Raw genomic sequence first — 22,819 nt, 5'->3', positions numbered from 1 at the left:
AAAAAACAAAAAAAGAAATGACTCATAGCTGATCCTCAAACGTATTTCCAAGATTGTAAACTGCACAGAATGAATCCATCTTTCTCCCATGGAGCTGCTGTTGGATTTGAACAGTCAAAAAGGTTTGGTCTCTGGATTAGCAATGCAACTCTCTACTGACTCCCCCACCAGAGCTCTATATATTCATATTGTTAGATGCCATCATGTCAACTGTAATTCATAGGAATCTAATAAACAACAAATCTGGACCTTGCTCAATCTACAACATCATCGTGATCTCTGCCACACCCAAGCTCACTCTTACAGACACTTTCCATTTCATTTAAGGTCTTTCTCCCTTTACCTGGCCTTTCCCAACAAGAAGTCTCTCTCTAAAAATAAGCTCCTTCTGCACAAATATGGGAGACAAAGTTGCACCATCTTTGCCTCCAAGGAACACTCTGATTGTACTTCTTCCAACATAGATCTGTTTGTTGCTTTCATGGTTCGTGATATATTCAAAACTCTTCTCCAGAATTACAATTCAAAGGTATCACTTGGTTTTCCTTACTCATTGTCCAACTTTCAGATACACAGGAAGTAACTGAAAATACAAAGGCTTAGATCAAGTGCACCTTAGTCTTCAAAGTGACAGTTTTGCTCAGTAACATTTTAAAGAGATCCTTAACAGTAGATTTCCCCAACACAGCACGTCTTTTGACTTTGTGACTAGTGCTACAATGAGTGTTGGTTGAAGATCTAAGTAAAATGAAATCCTGACTACTTCAATCTTTTCTTCATTTGTCATAATGTTGCCTATGATCAAGTAGGAAAGATTGTGGGATGACATCAAGGACATCATACATGGAAAAAAACCAAAAAGTCACTATAAAGACTGGGAAGAAAGACCAAAACAGGTATCACATATCAGGATGGGCAAAGGGGAAAGGCAACATACAACAAGAACAAGATTAGCACCACAGCACTAAAAAAGACACAGAGAGGTACACAAGAAATAGAGTCACTAGCAGATAGATAGGCAGACAGGCAGGATAAACAGATACTAATGGAAACAGAATTGCAGGTAGGAGGTAGGAAAAGGGTAATTACATTGTAGGGATTATAATTAGTGTTATGATGAAAAATTAGTGTGAAAACCTAATTTGACTTACAAAGTTTCACTCAAATCCAGTAAAGAGAGAAAGATATAAATCAATATATTGTAACAGGGTATAAAAAGGGCAAAGATGTCACCTTGAAGACTAAAGCACAAACTCAAGTCATGGTATTTTAATTGCATCATATGGATGTGAAAGGTGGGCAGTGCATAACTAAAAAAACCAAAGAACAACTCATGCATTTGAATTACAGTGTTGGTGAAGATATCTAAGATAGCCTAGTCTACCATCAGAACAAACAAATCTGTCTTGGAGGAAATACTGCCAGAATGCTAGTTAGAAGAGATGATGGCAAAATTTGTCTCACAGACTTTGGACATATTATCAAGAGGGGTCACGCCCTAGAGAAGGACATCATGTTTGGTAAAGTCAACAAAAAAGAGGATGCTCTCAACAAGACAGACTGGCACAGTGGTTTGTCACAATAAGATCACCGGCAATGACTGGGTGCACAGTGGAGGAACTGGCAGCGTTACTTTCTCTTGTGCACAGAGTTGGTGGCATCTAATAACAAATTGAGTTTCTCATTGATTACTAATTTGGCTTGTCATCATAGCTTTTTTACATATATGCTGAGAAGAGTTTTGTAATTCACCAGAATTCCAAAGAAAATGATGAGGGAAGGGAAGGCAGATTAGAAAAGTAAACAAATACAATACATAAAGCCACTATTTTATTTCTTTTCTATTGCCTCAATGAACTTTTTTTACAAAATCTCCCTATTTCATTACTCTAATGATCATTTATCACTTTCTGGTGTCCAGGACTTACAGATTAAAGCCATTGCAGTCAAATCTTAACTGAATCAAAGCTGACCCTCCAGTGGGTTTCTGAAGCTGTAAATTGACTGTCTTTCTCCCGTGGAGCCTCTGGAGGGCTCAGACTGCCCCAAGCCCCACCACTATAATTTCCTATAGATGACTGGCCACTAGAGCCCCCTGGGCTTACAGACTGCATTAAATTCAATTCATTCTAAAGAGAGGCAAACTTTTTTAATAACAGGTAATAGCAATCCTCATACTCTAACAAAACAATCTCTTTTTTTTTCAGATCAAACTTTTCGAACGGAAGATACTTGTCACTTTATATCTTCACTTTTCCTTCTATCATTCTAAATCCAATGGCACATTTAATTAAGTAAATTCAGTTGCAGAACAGAGAGGAGTTTGCCATGGATAGATGGGAGGGAATGGATCCAATACGAGAAAGTAGAATCCTGCAGCTTTTTGTGGAAAGTCCTTTTCACTTGTAGCAGAGACGCAAAAGGCCAATTCCTGATTCGCTAGTCCAGCATCTGATACCTTCAAGGAAAAGTTTCTCAAAGGCACAGGATCAACTTTGGCTAGCAGGCAGAGAAGTGCTGATGATACTGTCTGAACCTGCCACAACCTTCCACTCTCTGCAGGTAACAATGATTCTCAACTGGGTTTGCCTGGATGTCAAGTCCTTCAGTCATGACCTTTGTCACCCAAACCAAAGACAACCCCCTTCCCACTGCCTGAATGTTGAGGATACTTACCAGGCCACCGCAAAGGCTAAAGACAGCTGTGTGATCTTGCTGTGCGTTGACCTGGCCCCGGTAGAAGCAGTGGCGCAGGTCTGTGGGCTCTGCTCTGAACTCCTCTTCGCGGGACGCTGGGGCGCCCAAGTGCACCACTGAGAACCCGGGGGCCAGGAAGGCCGCATCTGCGCTCAGGTTCAGCTGGAAGAGTTGCCCATAGGCGCTGATGCGATAGTGGGTCCTGAAAGGAGTGGGTTCCTCCGGTGCCCCCGAGCTGCGCTTTCTCCGGCTGAAATGTTGGCTTTCAGGGAAGACTTCTCCGAACTCATTGACCCGAACTGGGGTCACCACTTCGTAGGAGGTCAGTGACCTCACCAGGGCTTCTGCAAGCACAGTGATAAGCCCATTTAGCCCCTACGCATTCCCAGCGCTCCAATGTCACACTTCATCAACTAAACGTCCCTGCCAAAGTTTCCAAGTTGTGGTACCCAAGGGTACAACACATGCACACATGCTGATTGGCACGCGGGCGGGCACACACAGACACACACTCACCCACTTGCAAAGCTCCTGCCATTCATGGTCCTGAGAAGCTCATCTCTTTCCCTAACCCCTCTCCGCGCCACTGCCTCTTTACATCCTCCGGTGCACGCGCCACCGTGCCCCACGCACCACTTTGCCCCATGCCTCCGCGTTCATGCCTGGGGGAGTGAGACCCATCCTTTGCAGGATCTGCAGATTTCCTCGAAACCCAGCATAGCCAAAGCCTCTTGAGATGCTTTGGGCTGGCTAATCCCGGGTCTCTCGAGTGCAGGGGCTGGGCTCCCCAGCGGGCTGAGCAGCTCTCCTCTGTCCAGTTCTCCCACTCGGGCCCTGAGTCTCCACCTCGCTACTGTAAGGCGCCCCGCGGTGACCTTACCTTGCCTCGGGTGAAAGTTAATTTCCCAAGACCTGAAGATGAAGAGCGAGAGCTGGTAAAGCAGCACCGTCAGCCACTTGGCCACCCTCATGGTTGCACTCGACCTCCGAGGCCAAGCGGAGCTGCTGGCCGCCCAAGTCGGCTTCCCTCCTCCTGTTCTGCAGTCTCTACTTCTCGCTTGCAGGTCCCCGCGGCGTCTCAGCAGCCTCTGGAGCAGCAGCCCTGGCCTTGCGCTAATCTGTCTCGCCACACACCGCCTAGTTCTGCGCCCTGAGCTGTTGCTTCATCACACTGCAGCGCCCTGCTAGCTCTCTCGGCAGCCTCAGTCCCCTTCCAGCGCCCGCACCGCCCTGGAGAACCTAAGCTCGGGGAGAGCACTGTGAGGAGACTCCCCGACCTAGCAGGAACCGTGCCAATAATTTAGCCACCCCCGGCAGTGCGGGCGGGGACGCGAGGGCCCGCCCCGGGAGCCGGGCCGGCCAATCAGCGGGAGGCGCGGCCCGGGCTTGCCCTCCGGCGCGGCGCGCAGCCTCTGCAGCCGTCCGCACAGTGTGATCCCTGGGGGGCTGCTGCCGAGGGCTCGCAACGTGGTGTGTGTCCAGAGAGCCAGGCTGCTCTCCAATCCCATATGTAGAAAACTCGGCGTGGATACAGGGTGCCATACTAAGGTCTGGGTGGGTGATCAGTGCGTGAAGTTTTTTTTTTCTTCTTCTTACAGTGCAATGACACGCATCAGTTTGAAACTGTTCTTTAACTTCCATGGCAATCTTAGATTTCTCAGATTGTGTAAAATGAGTGGCAGGGAAGAAGCTCCAGGGCGTAGAGGAAGGTTTGCTGTGATGCTAATGAAGCCTAATTCCAAGGCCTCTCCTTTGCAAGGAAAAGTCTGAGATAGGGAGAGGAAGTCGAGGTTGGTCTCTGCACTTCTGGACTGGCTGTGTTTTATTCTCTTCTTCTAAGTGCACGTTTTTGTACTTATTTTGAATAACGAAAAACCAAACCAGTTGAAGTGGGTTTGGTTTCCATGTACCATAGCTGTGACTTTTCAAAAGCAGGCGGCGAAAAGCCTTTTTTGTGAGGCACCTCTGGGTAGATTCCAACCGCTGGCTTTCGACTTAGTAGCTTTTCAACCCCTTATACTACCAAAGAACTGCTTGGTTTTGTATAAAAGATCCCCAGAAAATATAAACATCAAGGAACACTAAACTTGGATGTTACTCAGACTTGTAGGATGTTACTTTTACGAGATTTTCTGTTTATACAGTATTAATACCTCTTCCTTCTCTAAAATCCTAACATTCCACACATCTACAGTTTTCCCCACCTCATACTGTAGATGAGAACCAATTGTGTCATTTGCTATCTTTGAAATTACAAAAATTTTGGTAGCATCTGAAGTATACTTTTCAACATTACATTCTCATTTCTCAAATTCCACGCAGGTTATTGGAAAGATCCATCTTTACTTTTTCTCAGTCACAAAAGAAAAGAGTGGTCTAATTGCCTTGAAATTCAACCAATGGAGAGGAAATGTATGGGAGAAAAGTAAATGAATGTATGGGCAAATCTTCACAAACACAAAGGAATACATTTTCAACTTAGCTCCTGGCTGCCCTTTCTCCTCGAGCCTCCAACAATGGATATTCTGTTCTCTCTGAATTGACCTCTGATGGCATGCTTCTTCACTTTTATGTCATACACTTGGTACATCTGTTGTTCACTACAAATGTAGAACAATCCTGTTCAATGAAGGCGAGTTTAATCTTAACATCTCCCAGAGAAATAGCCCAGCTTGTTGGTGTTGATTGTTACACAATCACACTCTTTCTTTTTGTACTCCTCCCTCACAATTGTCATTTCATTCAGCAAGTAACTAGACTTCTGGCCTTTGTTTTTCTGTTTTGCTTTTCTATGCTAAATATATTGTTATAGACTCTAAACGAAATCAAAATTGGGCTTGACTTACACCTGCCTGTTTAGTAGTTACCTTCAGTACATTATAATTTAGCCATTTTAGTTACACTGCAGTTATGAATGGGCTTTTATACTAGGAGCCATGCCTCTCCTCATACAAATAACAGAAAATAGAACTGCACCTGTTTAATTGGCTAGCTGACCGCTGGCTGCAAGCGAAACAGCTATTTCATATACTCCACTGCATGTTTGTCACTCAAAGTAGTCTCCTACTTTGAAAACTTCTCAGTTTTCATCCTGCTCTTAAAAAAAATAAGAATGGAATATATTATTCTTTTTTAAAAGAAATGAGAAGATATGTGGAATATGTATTCTTTTCACTTTAATCTTTTAACATTCACTCAACAATACTATTTTCCTCATTTTACAAGAGGTAAATATTACATTTTCCAGTTACATCTATGTAATTAACTAGATTTCGACCTTACTTTTCTAATTATAAGTGTTTTCATTATGGTGTTGTTATTGTTATATGCTGTCAAGTTGTCTGCAACTCATAGTGACCCTATTGTGTACAGTAGTTCTGAAACCTGGCCTATCCTGAGCCAATCTCACTGACTCCAACACACCTACCCCACTACCCCAGTCACTGAATCAGTCCATCTCATTTAGGGGCGTCCTCTCCTGAACTATCCCTCCACCAGTCCAAGAACAATTTCCTTTTCCAAGGACTGATCCCTTTGGTCACATGCTCAAAGTATGTGAGACAGAGGTTAATAATTCTTGCCTTGAAAGAATCAACTAGATTTCACCCTCTCCAGGACAAACATACTTCTTTTCTTGGCAGTCCAGGTATGTTCAATACTTCTCCAGCTCCACAAACTCAAAGACATTCATTCTTCTTAGTCATTGTTGAGAGCTCTGAGGTACAGCACATAACTGCAAAGGTGATAGACTGATATTATTTTTCTTCAGTATTCTGGAGAGGTCTCTAACAGCATATTTCTCCGGTGTAATTTGTCTTTTGATTTCCTGATTGCTGGTGCTAAGTGTGTTGGTTGTAGAGCCAAACAAGTTGAAATTATTAGCAATGTCCATCGGGCAGCATGGGAAGACAAAATAAAGTATCATAATGAAATGTGCAAGGAGCTGGAGTCAGAAAATCAAAAGAGCCAAACTCGCTCAGCATTTCTTAAGCTGAAGGAACTGAAGAATAAATTCAAGCCATGAGTTGCAATACTTAAGGATACTTTGGGCAGAATATTAAATTATTTCAGAAGCATTAAAAGAAGATGGAAGGATTATATAGAGTCACTGTACCAAAAGAAATTGGACGACAAAGAAGAATTTCATGAAACAACGTAGGAGCAAGAGCTTGTGGTGATGAAGGAAGATGTTCAAGCTGCTTTCATGGAATTGGCGCACAAACAAGGCCACAGGAATTGCTGGGATGTGCTTACCAAGTTGTGCCAAGAAATCTGGAGGAAAAACTACCTGGCCAACTGATTGGAAGAGATTCATATTTGTTCCCATTCCAATGAAAAGTGACCCAACAGAGGGCAGAAAGTATCGAATAATATAATTAATATCACATGTAAGCCAGATTCTGATGAAAATTATCCAAAAATAACTGGAACAACACAACAACAGAAAACAACCAGAGGCACAGGATGTGTTTACAAGAGGCCATGGTAGTAGGGATATTACAGCTAATGTTAGATGGATCTTGGTTGAAAGCAGAAAGTACCAAAGGAAAGTCTACCTGTGTTTCGACGACTATGTAAAGGCCTTTGTGTGGATCACAACAAACCGTGGTTGACTCTGAGAAGAATAGGAATCCCAGAACACTTAATTGTGCTTACATGAAATCTAAATTTAGACCAGGAGGCAGTTGTCAGAATAGAACAAGAAAACACGACATTGTTCAAAATCGGGAAGGCAGTACACCAGGAATGTGTCCTGTCTCCATACCTTTTCAATCTATATGCAGAACAGATCATCCAGGAGGCTGAACTCTATAAGGAGGAATGTAGTATTAGGATTGGAGAAAGACTCATCAACAACTCGTGTTACACAGATAACACAACCTTGCTTGCTGAAACTGAGAAAGACCTGAAGGACTTGCTTCAGAAAGTCAAGTACTGCAGCCTTCATTATGGATTGAAGGTAAATATCAAGAAAACAAAGATTCTCACCCTGGGCTGATTGGCAATATCATGATAGATGGTAAAGAGATTGAGATTGTTAACAGCTTCAGTTTGCTTGGCTCCACAATCAACTCTCTTGGTACCAGCAGCCAGGAAATCAAAAGACTAATAGTGTTGGGGGAGATCTGCTGGCAGGGACCTCTCCAGAGTACTAAAGAGCAATAATGTCAGTCTGGAGACTAAGGTGTGTCAGATTTAGGCCATGGTCTTCACAGTTATGTGCTATACATCAGAAAGCTGTAAAATGACTAGAAATGACAGGAGAAGAATTGATGCTCTGAGCTGTGGTGCTGGAGAAGAGTATTGAGTACACCATGGACAACTAGGAAAACTAGCAGGTTTGACCTGGAGAGGGTTAAACCAGGCTGCTCCTTGGAGGCAAAGATTCTGAAGGTTTGTCTGACATACTTTGGGCCTGTTGCAAGGAGGAATGAGTCCTTGGAGAGGAACATTGTGCTTGGGAGGTGGAGGGACACCACAGGAGAGGGAGACCCTGGATGAGATGGATTGACTCTCAGTGACTGGGGTAATTGGGAGTAGGTATGTCAGAGATGATAAGGCTGCTCAGGATAAAGCAGGTTTCAGAGCTGTTGTACATAAGATTGCTATGAGTTGCAAATTACTTGATGGTTGTTGTTGTTGTTACATGCCATCGAGTCACTTGGGACTCATAGCGACCCTATGTACAATAGCTCTAAATGCTGTTCTATCCTGTGCCAACCTAGCCATCTCAAACATACTTATTCCCACCGCTCCAGTCACAGAATCAATCCACCTCATCAAAGATTTTCCTCTCCTTCGCCACCCTTCCACTCTGCCAAACATGATGTCCCTCTCCAAGGACCAGTCTCTCCTGGCAACATGCCCAAAAAATATGTCAGACGAAGCTTCAGAATCCTTGACTCCAGGGAACACTCTGGCTTCACCCTCTCCAGGACAAACCTATTTGTTCTCCTAGCAATCCATGGTATATTCAACAATCTTCTCCAGCACCACAGCTCAAAGGCATCAATCTTCTTTCTAGCAACCCTATTCACTGTCTAACTCTCTGATGCATAGCACATAAAATTGTGAAGATCAATGAGCATAGACCAAAGGAGCTCTGGGAGGATATCAAGAAAATCGTACATGAAGAATGCAAAAGATCGTTACAAAGGCTGAAAAAGAAGAAAAGACCAAGATGGATGTCAGATGAGACTCTGAATATTGCATTAGAGCGTCGAGAAGCCAAAGCTAAAGGAAGAAACCAAGAAATCAAAGAGCTAAAGAGAAAATTTCAAAAGGCAGCCCCGGACCATAAAGCAAGATACTATAATGAAATGTGCAGAGAGCTGGAGTCAGAAAATCAAAAGGGATGAACTTGCTCAGCATTTCTTAAGCTGAAGGAGCTGAAAAACAAATTCAAACCACGAGTGGCAATACTTATGGATACTTTGGGCAGTATAATATATACTTGATGATACATAACAATAATCTTTTCTATCATGATGCTGTCAATTGGCTCAGTGCTGATAATCTTTTTCTCCTTTATGTTCAGCTTCAATCCATATTAAAGACTCAAATCCTTTACCTTCTGCAGCAAATGCCTCAGGTCCTCCTCAGTTTCAGGAGCAAGGTGTGGCATCTGCATAATGCAGGTTATTGATGAGTCCTCCTTCAATCCTGATACCACAATCCTCTTCATAAAGTCCAGCCTCCAGAATGATCCATATTCAGAGTGCTTCATCTCTTTACCTACTAGTGAAAATATCCACTATTTTTTCATATCTGTGGAAGTGTCCATGGTGTTTAAATCAGACTATATGTCCTCACATTGATCATTATAGATATCATTTATAAATCCCTCTAACATACTAGCAATTTTTATGAGATTTTAGAAAAGTTATCTCATTTGATTTATACATCTTCCCATGTGACTCAGAGAAATGAAGTAATTCATCCAGAATTTGAGTCCAAATGCCATAATTCTTGAAAACAAATTATTCTTTATACCAGCTCAAATCTGATGCACAGTAATAACCAGCAACATCTCAAAAAATGAAAGCATTCTGTATATCAAATACAGGGTTTTTATCTGTAATTCAGACAATCTCTATTAAAAGTAGAAAGCTTTGCTGTGAAATTGACACAATGCAGAGAAAAAATAAAGCAGAAATATACTTTCAATGTTCAGAGGTTACAGTTTTTGGGTGTTATCAGGTCAATTCTGATTTGTAGTGTCACTATGAGCCATAGAGGGAAGACTCGACCTATCATGAGTCATTCTCACAGTCTTTATTAAGTTGTTATTGTTGTTGGGTGCCTTCAAGTTGAATACCACTCTTAGCAACCCTATGAACAACAGATCTGAGCCTTGCCCTAGCCTGTGCCATACTGATCATCAACTATGCCATTGTTATCATCACTAATACCTTTGAGTCCATTTCTATACTCACTGTGTCAATCCATCTCATTGCGGTCTTCCTCTCTTTCACAGACCCTCTACCTTTCCAAGTACAATGTCCCTCTCCAAGGAAGAGCGTCTTCCAACAACATGCCCAAAGTATGTAAGATGAAGCTTTGTTATCTTGCCTCAGAGGAGCATTCTGGCTGCACTTTCTCCAAGACTTATCAGTTTGTTCTTTTGGCAGTCTATGAGAGATAAAGTACTCTTCTCTCAATGGCATTAATAATTTTTTCTGTCATTCCTATTCCCTGTACAGCTTTCAAGGGCAAAGCAAATGATTGAAACACCATGGCCTGAATCAGGCATACTTTAGTCTTCAAACTGACATCATTGCTCCTCAGCAATTTAGAGAAGGACCTGACAGCAGACTAACTCAATGCAATACATCTACTGATATCCTGACTGCTGGTACCAAGGGTGTTGATTGTAAATCCAAGTAAGAAGAAATGATCGATCTTTCCTCTATTTAATCATGATGTTGTATATAGTATTTTTGTATTCTTAATGATTAAATGCAATCCATATTGAGGACTGTAGTTGATCTTCGGCAGCAAACGTTTCAAGTCCTGCACACTTTCAATAAGCAAGGTTGTGTCATCTGCACAACATAGGTTGTTGATGAGTCTTCTTCTAATCTTTTTGCCACATTCTTCTTCACAGAGTTTAGCTTTGCAAATTATTTACTCAGCCAACAAATTGAATAAGTTTGGAGAAAGAATATAATCCTGATGCACATCTGTCCTAATTTTAAACCATGCATTTTCCCTTTGTTCTGTTTAGACAACAGCTTTTTGGTCTAGGTATAGGTTTTGTAATGAGCATAAGGAAGTCTTTGGGAATTTCCATTCTCCTCAATGTTAGCCATAGCTTGCGTGGCCCATACAGTCAATTGCCTCTGCATAATTAATAAAACACAGATAGACATTCTTCTGGTATTCTCTTATGTCAGCCAAAATACTTCTGATATCAACAGTGATATCCCTGCTGCCACAACTTCTTCTAAACCCAGCTTTGATTTCTGGCAGTTTTCTCTCAATGTACTATTCTAAGAGTTTTTACATGATGTTCAGCAATATATTTTTAGATGAGATATTGATGGAACTGTTCAATAATTTCCACTTTGTGTTGGATCACCCTTTTGGGAGTAAGAACAAATACAAGAAAATTGAAGCCATGGTCTTTTTAAGACCCTGCTATGCATCTGAGAGCTGGAAAATGAATAAGGAAAACAGAAGAACTGATGCTTTTGAGTTGTTGGAAAAGAGTGTTGAATATCCCATGGATGGCCAGAAGAAAAAGCAGAAATATCTTGGAAAAGGTGCAACCAGAGTGTTCCTTGAAGGAAAAGATGGTGAAGCTTTGTCTCTCATATTTTGGACATGTTGCTAGAAAAGACTATTCCTTGGGAAGAGATTTCATTCTTGACAAGGTGGAGGGTCAACAAAAAAGAAAAAGACCCCAGTGAGGGTTTGACATGGTGACTGCAGTCCACGTATCAGAGATGATGAGGATGGCATCATTGAGGACAAGGTTCAGGCCTGTCGTCCATAGGGTCACTATGAGTTGATTTGACAGTACCTAACAGCAACAATACTGAGGTTAAAAAATGTCCGTAAAGCCTATAAGCCCCTTTTCTATGAAGGTGGCACTGAAAGCAAAGAAGGAAGCTGCTGCCCCTCCCAGAACTGAAGCCAAGGCAAAAACCGTAAAGGCCCAGAAGACAGTCCCTGAAGGGTATCCACAGGCATAAAAGAAAGATCTGCACATCATCTACCTTTCAGCTGCCCTAAAATGGCAATTTAAAGAACCGGAAGAGCAGAGCACCCCAGGGGAAACAGGCTTGACCATTATGCCATCATCAAGTTTCCCTGGACTACTGAGTCAGCCAGAAGAAGACAGAAGATAACAACACACTTGTGTTCATTGTGATGTCAAGCCAGGGACAGATCAAACAAGCTGTAAAGATGCTCTGTGACACTGATGTAACCGAGGTCAACACCTTGATTAAGTCTGATTGGGAGAAGAAGGCATATGTTCAACTTGCTCCTGACTAGAATGCTTTGGATGTTGCCCCCAAAATTCAAATCATCTAAACTGAGTCCAGTTGGCTAATGCTAAATCTAACTCTGAATAGGAAATTTTCCCACCATAACAAAACCAACCCCAAATCTAAACAAAAACAACCCTATAAGACTAATTTTTCACAATAGTAAAATGGAGACAATAATAGTAATCTTAAGCAGTTGTCAAAATAATGAAAAGAGAAGGACATCATGCTTGGGTGGGTGAAGGGACAGTGCAGGAGAAGAAGACCCTCGATGAGATGGATCGATTCAGTTACTGGGGTAATGGGGGTAGGTGTGTCAGAGACAATAAAATTGCCACAGGCTAGAGTACGGCTTAGGGCTCTTGTACATAGGGTTACTATGAGTCACAAACAACTTGATGGCGCATAACAACAATGACAACAAGAAATTTCTGGGAATGAAGAACTCACAATGCTAAAAGAATAATTTCTACTCTAACCAGGAGGAGCTGGTCACTCAAGTTCCTTAACCTGGACTTTTCAGGCTGGATCATTACTGCTATGTAAAGCTTTCCTGTGCACTGTAGAATATTTAACAATGTCCATAGCCTCTACGCACTAGATTCCAGGAATACCTCAACCCTGTTGTCACAACAAAAATGTCTCCGTAGTGTACCAAATGTTCAAAATCACCCCCAGTGAAAACCACTGCCCTAGTAGGAGAAGAGAATTGAGAAACAGTCATTGCACAATAGTAACTTGAACAGCAGGCCACAATACTGTTCCATTCTTAATTAAAATTGACCAACGCTTAGCAAAAACTATTTATGTACTATAACTGATGTACAATATTACCCACCATCACCATTAAAATAATGCAGTTTGTAGACTTCGTGTTAACAATTGTTTAAATATGTATGTTGTTTCCAAGTATTCAGAGAAGAATCAAACAAACTAGTCTAGTTAGTAGTAGGAATTCAACCCAAGATTGTAACAGTCATGTAGGCAAGGACCACAATTAGGTCATTTGAAGCAGTATTTCCAGCTCCAAATACTGTTCTTTGCCTCCTACAAGGCAGAAATAAATCAATAGCTAAATTAATAAATACTAACACTGTTTCCCTAGAGGCTAGAAAGTTAGGCTACCAAGCCAAAGGTGGGTGATTTTAATCTGCAGCCTTCAGGCGTGGTTTTAATTGTTTTTGGTCAAACATTCTTCTTAGTAGTATAGCACTGGTCTGTCCATTTGCTATACAGAGGTAACTCGTGGTTGCTGTGATGCTAAACACTGTGACATTGATGTGTCAAGTGTGATAATGGTTCCCCATGGTAGACAGGGTTTGGTGGAGCTCCCCGATTAAAACAAGCTTGGAAGCAGGAGTGACATTCTCTTCTGAAATACCTTGCCTCTGGAAACTCTATGAACATGGAGAAATGATGAAAGTTACACACGTTTTCAGGTCTTTTGTTCATAAGGTGGCTATGAGTCGTCTACAACTCCATGGCACTTAACAACAGCAACAATATTGAAATATATCTCATCTAGAGATAATTAGGACTTCTGATGTACTCTGTAGAGGTTTGTCTGTAGAAGTCTGTAGGCATTTGGACTGGTAACCCAAAAGCCATGCCTTTCTGGCCTTTCAAATTCACCACACAGTGAAAAATGGGCAGTATTCTCTGATGGGATTTAGTCTTGGAGAATAAGCTATGAGTTAATTCTGATGGCAATAAATTTGAGTTTTGAGACACAGAGCACTTGCTCATCTGATCATCTTTGTCTTTTAGTTGGGATATTGAAACTTTATATTCAATATGGGAGCTCTGGTAAGGCAGTAATTAAGCCTTCAGCTGCTAACTCAAGAGGTCAGAACCTCAAATCCACTAGCCTTTCTGAATGAACATGGAGCCACCCTCTTCTGTAAAGATTTGCAGCTGTGAAAACCTTCTGAGGCATGTCTACTCTGTACTTCAGGATCAAGATGAGATGGAATTGACTCAGTGACAGGAGGATATGATTTCTTCCAATTCTGCCAATTTATTCTTTTTTTTTTCTATGTAGTCTTTGTTCCCTTTTATTTCTTTTCTTTGAAATGTTGTTATTATTAAATATTGTTGAGTCGTAGATGACTCATAGTGACCCTACCAACAAAAGAACTGAACACTTGTATAGCTTTCATCGTTTCTCTAAGTTCATAGAGTTTCTGGAGTTTAGCTGGTCTATGAGTCTCTTTTATCTCTGCTGGCTATTCTCTATAACATCCTGTTATGTGTGTTAGAATTTATAGAATCCATCTTTATCTTGTTGCTGTTGTTATGTGTCATTGAGTCACCCTTTGTGACCCTACGTACAATAGCTCTGAACCCTACCCTATCGTAAGCCAATCTCACTGACTCTGACACACCTAATCCCATTGCCCTACTTACCATGTCAATCCATCTCATCCGGGGTCTTCCGTCCCTGCTCTGTATCTCCATTCTTCCAAACACCATGTTCTTCTCCAAGGATTGATCCCACCTGACCGTGTGCACAAAATATGTGAGATGGAATTTCAAAATCCTTGCCTCCAAGGAGAAACTTAGTTTCTCCAAGGCCCTCTCCAAAACAGACTTATTTGTTCTCCAGGCATTCCATTCCATACTCTTCTCCAACACCACAACTCAAAGGTATCAATTCTTCTTCTGTCATTCTTAGTCATTGTCCACCTCTCTGATGCATAACAAGTAATTGTGAAGACCATGGCCTGAATCAGGTGCACCTTAGTCTTATAGACTGACATCATTTCTTTTTAGTACTTTGGAGAAGTCCCATGACTTCCCGAATGCAATCCGTCTTTTGATTTCTGGACTGCTGGTGCCCAGAGTGTTGGTTGTGGAGTTGAACAAACTGATTTTATTTAAAACCTCAATCTCTCCTCCATCTATCATGATGCTACCATTTGCCCAGTGGTGAGAATCTTTATCTTCTTGCTGTTAACCTTCAAATCATATTGAAGACTACAGATTATACAGAGTCACTGTACCAAAAGAATTGGCTGACACAGAATCTTTTTTTGAATTTTTAAAAAATATTTAATTTTTTTCTATTTTGTACGTGTGTACTGTCAAATCAGATCTGACTGGTACAGAAGATTGCCCCTCCTTCTACAGCAAAGCATCTGGTGGATTTGAACTATGTACCTCTGGGATTGCAGTACAGCTTCTTGCCACTAGGCCACCAGAGTTCCTCAATACAGAATCTTTAACTTATCTCTCTTTATCTTTAAGTGATATTAGGCTAATTCAGTTTCATCTCTTCCGATCTTTGTATTGTTGCTGCCTTGTTTGCTTACAGTTTAAATCACACAATGCTTTGATACTATTTTATTTTAAACAGTTATCTTTTGAGAAACACAAATAATATAATAATAATTATATGTATTTGTATATACACACAAACACTCATATATATTGTTATTGTTGTTATGTGATATCAAATCGACTGCAACTCATAGGGCCCCTATGAACAACAGATCTGGGTTTAGAAGAGGTCGTGGCAACAGGGACATTACAGCCAGTGCAGATAGATTTTGATTGAAGGCAGAGAGTACCAGAGAAATGTCTATTTGTGTTTCATTGACTATACAAAGGTATTTGACTGTGTGGAGCACAACAAATTGTGGCTAACCGTGAGAAGAATGTGATCCCAGAACACTTGATTGTGCTTATACAAAACCTATACTGGGACCAGGAAATAGTCATCAGAGCAGAACAAGGAAACAATGCATGGTTCAAAATAAGGAAAGGAGTACGCCAAGGATATGTTCTGTCTCCATACCTTTTCAATATATACCAAGAACAGATTATTTGAGAGGCTGAACTTTATAAAGAGGAATGTGGCATCAGGATCGGAAGAAGACTCATCAACAACCTTTGTTGTGCAGATTGCACAACCTTGCTTACTAAAGCTGAGGAGGACCTGAAGTGTTTCCTGCAGAAGGTCAAGGACTTTATTTTTCAATATGGATTGAAACTCAACATCAAAAAAACCAAAGGGTCTCTCTGCTAGGCCAATTGAAAGCACCATGATAGATGGAGAAGATATTGAGGTTGTTAACAATTTCCATTTACTTGGTTTCATAATCAAAACTCTTGGCACTAGCAGTCAGGAAATCAAAAGATGAATTGGTTTAGGAAAATCTGCTATCAGATTTTAGCTCAAAGTGCTAAAGAGCAAGGATGTCAGTCTAGAGACTAAAGTGTGCCTAATCCAGACTATGATCTTCCTAATTACTTATTGTGTATCAGAGAACACAGGACAATGACTAAGATGGTAGAAGGACCAATGCCTTTGAGTTGTGGTGCTAGAGTAGTGAACATACCATGAACTGACAAGAGAATAAACAAGTCTGTCCTGGAGAGGGTGAAACCAACTTGCTCCTTGGAGGCGAGGATTTTGAAGCTTCATCTCACATACTTGGGGGATCAGTTCTTGTAGGACATCATGATTGAAAGGGTTGAGGGACAGTGTAGGAGAAGATGACTGGATAAGATGGATTGACACAGTAACTGGGGTAATGGGGTTCATGATGTAAGAGTCAAATTGGCTCAGGATAGGGCAGGCTTCAGAGCTATTGTTCATAGGGTCTCTGTGAATCTCAGAGAACTTGATGGCAGATAACAGACAACAATGAGGAAGTGCATCCAGGGCATACCTTGTATTTAGTGATACTAAAACATTGGTGCGGGGTTTTTTTTGCAGTTGTTTAGTTGGTTGGTGGTCAGTTTTGTCAAGAGGGGCCAATCCTTGGAAAAGGAGGGTCAGATAAAGAGAGGAAGCCTCCAACAAGGTAGATTGACCCAGTAACTTTAACAATGGGTTCAAATCTATCAGAGGTTTTGAGGATAGTGCAGGATAGAGAAGGTTCAGATATGTTGTTCATAGGGTTTCTATGAGTCATGGATGACTTTAGGGCACCTGGCAACTGCCACCCAATAATTAATATTCTGTTATAAATGAATATTGCTGCACACATCAGAAGAATTAACCTTTGTATCAAAATATCCTTGAAATTACTATTAAAACAAGTAGGAAAAAAATGTATGTAAACAAAAACTATTTTAAGTGACATTATTAGACAGTATAATCTGATTATTCCAAAAATAAACAAGAAAAAAAGTACAAGCTGTGTATAGGAAGTAACGGACATATTCATAGAGAAATAAAGAAGTTCAACAGCGACAGATATTGAATAACATTCTCTCCTCTAAAAATTTTTTTCTGAATATGGATGCTCCTCCGATTGGTTTCGCAAGTGCTATATTCTTTTTTTAAAATTGTTACTTTTTTAACTAAAGTGAATTTTTATTAATTGAATTTGTCATATTTTCCTTCTTACTCCCTAAGTTCACTTTTTAAATTTTATTTTACTTTTATTTGCTTATAAAGTGTGTATATATTGTATTTTACCCTATTCACATTACGTTTCATAGTCATTCCCCTCCATTATGTTTTATAAAATTAATCGCCATTAGACCTTGCCCATAATTACCCTGTCTTTTCACCCATATCCATCCCATTCCCTTCATCCTCTCCTACTAACCACCAAACTGTGCAACCCTGTGGTTTCCCCTTTATCCTTCTTCACCTCTGCTCCCACCTCTTTCCCCCTTGGGTTTCCATACATGTTTACTAGTTGTTATCCTTCTATTTTTACAATAATGGTTTAGGCAGTATTTGTCTTTATGAGACTGAGTTAGTTCACTAAGTATAATGATTTCTATTCTTTGTTTCTAACCTCAGAGATTGAGTACACAATGAGAGAGATGTTAGGAAGAATCCTCCTGACCAAATAAGTAGAGAAGATAAACCATGCAAATAACAACGGAGGAGACAAACCTAAGGGAAGTGAACGTCTCAGTGGTAGCAGGAAGACCAAAGGCCAGGTTACTCTGTACCTTTCAGTCACACATATATCTGATCCAAGGAAGCCGAAGAATATCTCTATATATACGTAGACAGATAGGTTTAAAGTTAAAAAAAATTTCTCATGGAATAGAAGGAAAAACAGCTTATCTAACAAATGATGAAGTAGCTGTATGAGTTAATCTCTAGGGGGCTGTGTTGCTTACCCAAAGACCAGTGAGCTCAATGGGAAAAAGATGGGCAATCTCTTCCTGTGCAATTTGTGGCTCTGAAAACCTCCTGGAGGGTCTGCTCTGAGTGGTTCTGACGTGACAGTAATGAGTTCGAGTTTTTAACAAATGGTGCTGGGAAAACTGGTTATCTTGCGTGCAGAATATTAAACCAAGATTTGGATCTCATACCATGAACAAAAACTAACCCAGGATGGATCAAGGATCTAAGTTAAAACCTAAAAACCATAAAGATCATCAACATATAAAAAAGGAAAAAATTTGGGAGCCCTAATCTATGATGGTGGTTGTTGTTTGCCGTCAAGTCAGAACCGACCCAGAGCTGACCCTCCAGTGGGCTTTCAAAGGCAGTTAATTGCACAGAAGGAGATTTTCCATCCTTCTACCATGGGAGAACTGGTAGATTCGAGCCATGCACCTTCAGTATTTCAGTGTATCTTCTTATCACTAGGCCACCAGAGCTTCCTAATGTATGGTATAAATATGTTATTTAATCTAAAGAGCGTGCACAGTCAACAGATGATGAGGAATATTGTTGGTATTGTCTAAGAATTATATCCCTATATTCATCTTAAGACTTCTCTAAAAGGGTAAAAAGAGAACCTTTAGGCTGGAAGAAGAATTGAATTGTATTAAGATCTTGGAGAAGAATACTAAGTATTTCACAAACTATCAAAAGAATAAACAAGTTTGTCTTGGAGGAAGTGTAACCAGGATGCTCCTTAGAAGCAAGGATGATGACATTTTGAGCTTGTTGTCATATTTGGGCATGTTGTCATATTTGGCCATGTTTTCAGGAGGGATCAGTCCTTGGTAAAAGACATCATGCTGAGAAAGGTGGAGGGTCAGAGAAAAAGAGGAAGATCCTCAACGAGATGGATTGACAAAGTGACTGTACAAATGAGTTTGAGCATACCAGAAGAGATCTTAAAGATGGCACTGGCTAGGCTGAGATTCAGATCTGTTGCTCATAGGGCCATTATGAGTAATAGTTGATTTTATAGCAGCTAATTACAACAATAGACTGGGAAAAAAACCATTTGGTAATGCTATATCTAACAAAGAACCAATCTCTACAATTTATAGAAACTCCATGATCTCAACAATATATAGATAAACAGCTCAACTTCAAAATGGTCATGAGAACATACTCTCCAAAGAAGATCTGTGATGACCAAGAAGCACGTAAAAAAATACTCAGATCAAAATAATGAGATGTACAATAATTATTATTCTATTGTACAAGCAAAAAACAACATAGTTCAATAGGACACTAATCAAATCCTGGTGAGGGTGTAGAGAGATTGACACTCTTATGTTGCTAGTAGTGTGTAAAATGGTACAACCATGATAGAAAGCAGTATGGTACGTCCTTTAAAGGTTGAAAACGGAAATACTATTTGAACTAGCAATCCAAATACATATCCTAACAAAACAAAAGCCTCAACATAAATTAATATGTGCATACCTTATTTTTTTGAGCATTATTTACAATAGCAAAAAGATGGAAGCAATCTAGTTGTCCATGAGGGGATGAATAAAAGTAGCTATGATATAGTCACAAAGTGAAGCATTATTCAACACTAAAACAAATAAAGACTTGGTGGAACATTACATAATGTAGATGCACGTAGAAGGTATTATATAAAATGAAATCAGCCAGCCACAAAAGGACTAGTAAGTAGTATTTGTCCATATGAGACTGAGTTAGTTAACACAGCATAATGTTCTCCAGTCTCTCCCAAGTTATGTAGTATTTTCAAAACCAATACTCCTGAGTACTGCGTTGTATTCCATTGTATGCATCACAGTTTCTCAGTCTATTCAGTTGTGATTGGAGGAGGTTGGAGCAGAAGAGGGACAATTTGGTGGGTGGAGGGAGGGGATTAAGGAAATGGGAAAGACCCAGCTGGGACCTGAAAAGATGGAGTAATGGTAGGCATAGGTCAACAGTGATTAATTTTATAAAACACATTGTATGACTGAATGAAATATAATGTCAATGAAGGAAAGTGTGGGGGGAAATCTGCATATATCAAGAAAAGGAATATTAAGGTATAAAACTACTACAATAAAAGGCTAAGGATTCACATTCAGATACAATCATTCTTGGATGGTTAACAGCTATGAGAAGGGAAGGAACAGGTTATTAGAAATCATAAAGAGGTAAGTTGAGTGAAAGGAAATACGCATTTTGATCGTTGCTGATGTTGTTATATGCTATCGAGTCGACTGTGACCCATAGCGACTCTATGTACAGCAACTCTGAATCCTGCCCTGTCCTGAGCCATTCTCACTAATTTAGACACACCAACTCCCGTTACCCCACTCAATGTATCAATTCATCTCATCTAGGGTCTTCCTCTCTTGCACTGTCCCTCTACCCTTTCAAGCATGATATCTCTCTCTAAGGATCAGTCTCTCTGGTCACTTGCCCAAAGTATGTGAGACAGCTTCAAAAGCCTAGCCTCCAAGGAGAAATTTGTTTTCACTGTCTCCAAGTCAGACTTATTTGTACTCTTTGAAGTCCATGGTACGTTCAAGACTCTTCTCCAGCACCACCATCTGAAGGCATTAATTCTTCATCCATCACCCTTAGTCATTTTCTAACCCTCTGACAAATAGCAAATAATTGCACAGACCATGCCTGGATTAGGCACACCTTAGTCTCTAGACTGATATTATTGCTTTTCAATACTCTAGAGAGGTCCCTGACAGCAGCTTTTCCCAATGCAATTTTTCTTTTGGTTTCCTGACTGCTGGTGTTAAGAGTGTTAACTGTGGAGCTGAGCAAGTTGTAATAGTTAGAAAATTCAATCTCTTTTTCATCTATCATGGTGTTGACAATTTGCTCAGTGGTGAGAATCTTTGTCTTCTTGATATTGAGCTTCAATCCATATTGAAGACTATAGCCCCTGACCTTCTGCAGCATGTAATTCACATCTTCTTCAGTTTGAGCAAGTAAGGTTGTGTCATCTGCATATCGTAGGTTGTTGATGAATCTATCTCCAATCCATTTGTTACATTCCTCCTCATAAAGCCCTGCTTCCTGAATGATCTGTTCTGCATACAGATTGAAAAGATATGGAGACAGGATGCATCCCTGATGCACTCCTTTCCTGATACGGAAACATGCAGTATTTCCCTGCTCTGTCCTAAGGACTGCTTCCTCATCCAAGTATAGGTTTTGCATAAGCACAATCAGGTGTTCTGGGATTCCCATTTTCCTCTAGGTTAGATATAATTTGTTGTGATCCACACAGTCAAATGTGTTTGCATAGTCAATGAAACACAGATAGACATTCCTCTGGTACTCTTTGCTTTCTGCCAAGATTCATCTGACATTGGCAATAATGTCTCTACTACCACGACCTCTTTGAAACCCAGCTTATATTTCTGGTAGTTCTCTGTCAATGTACTGTTTCAGTCTTTTCTAGATGATCTTCAGCAGTATTTTACTAGTGTGTACATTTTGATTACACATTACAATTAATTTCATGAATTAATTGTATTTAATGTTATATAGCAAAATGTGTTTGAATGATTGAATGAAAAACACATGAATGATTTGTAAACTTTCTTTCAAACCCCAACATAATAACTTAAAAATAAATTAGAGCCAAGTATTTGTCATGGATTTTTAAAAGAGTAATGAAATAATTACTTTGGAAGGAAAGGAGAAATGTCAAAACTCAAGGGAAATATTTAAAGATAAAGGAAGTGTTATAATATTGATTTGGTAGATGTCAGAAAAGAATAAGATTGTGGGGAGCAGTAATATCATCAGAAAATAGCAATGAAATTGGAGCGATCAGAGAGAACAGGTAATAGGAAAATAAACTGAGAAATATGAAAGTAAGGAAGAAAAATATAAAGTTATCAATAGAGGAGATTTTATAGATTAAGAAAGTCAAGACAAAGTCATTACTGTAAGATCAGAATTGACTCATAGATCACCCTTCAATGGGTTTTCAGAGGCTGTAAATCTTTTGGGAGGAGACTGTGTATCTTTTACATGTGAATCAGCTGATGGAGTCAACTCAAATGTAGTGGAAATTAAGATACTTATGCTTGGAGTCCCTGAAGGAATAGCATTAAAGATAGAAAATATCAGAAGAATAATTACTACTAAGTTTTTGGTTATTTGGTTTGATTTTTAGTTTCTTGTTTAAAAAACTTTCTACACTATAGCAATAATAAAGTATTTTTAGGAAAAATAAAAAATTTCTTTTGAGGAGATACTAAATAAAAAATGGGTACTATCAGAGAATATAGGAGCAATAACTTGATTGAATGTCAAATTAAGTCGACTATATCAGTCCTTTTCAACCTGTATGCAGAGCAGATTGTCCAAGAGGCTGGGCTCTATGAGGAGAAGTGTGGCGTTAGGATTAGTGGGAGATCTATCAACAATCTGCGTTATGCAGATGATACAACCCTGCTTGCTGAAACTGAGGAGGACCTCATGCACTTACTGCAGAGGGTCAAGGACTGCAGCCTTCAGTATGGACTGA

At 40.1% G+C, this 22,819-nt stretch overlaps 1 protein-coding gene across 1 annotated transcript in view; it reads right to left on the bottom strand.

Moving 5' to 3' along the window:
• The window catches only part of LOC102857539 (A disintegrin and metalloproteinase with thrombospondin motifs 20-like), a 280,569-nt gene extending 276,901 nt beyond the window's left edge, over positions 1-3,668 (bottom strand). Inside the window, exons 1-2 of the mRNA XM_006888233.1 lie at positions 3,578-3,668; positions 2,677-3,041 (exon numbers count right to left, since the gene is read on the bottom strand). Of these exons, the coding sequence (XP_006888295.1) occupies positions 2,677-3,041; positions 3,578-3,668 (456 nt within the window). The remainder of the gene's footprint in view (positions 1-2,676; positions 3,042-3,577) is intronic.
• Between the last annotated feature and the right edge of the window lie 19,151 nt (positions 3,669-22,819).

Source organism: Elephantulus edwardii, unplaced genomic scaffold (assembly GCF_000299155.1).
Source record: "Elephantulus edwardii isolate Elephantulus edwardi_28Jun2011 unplaced genomic scaffold, EleEdw1.0 scaffold00065, whole genome shotgun sequence".
NCBI classification, from domain to species: Eukaryota; Metazoa; Chordata; class Mammalia; order Macroscelidea; family Macroscelididae; genus Elephantulus; species Elephantulus edwardii.
Note: the sequence above shows the minus strand (reverse complement) of the source record. Positions and strands in the feature narration are given on the sequence as shown.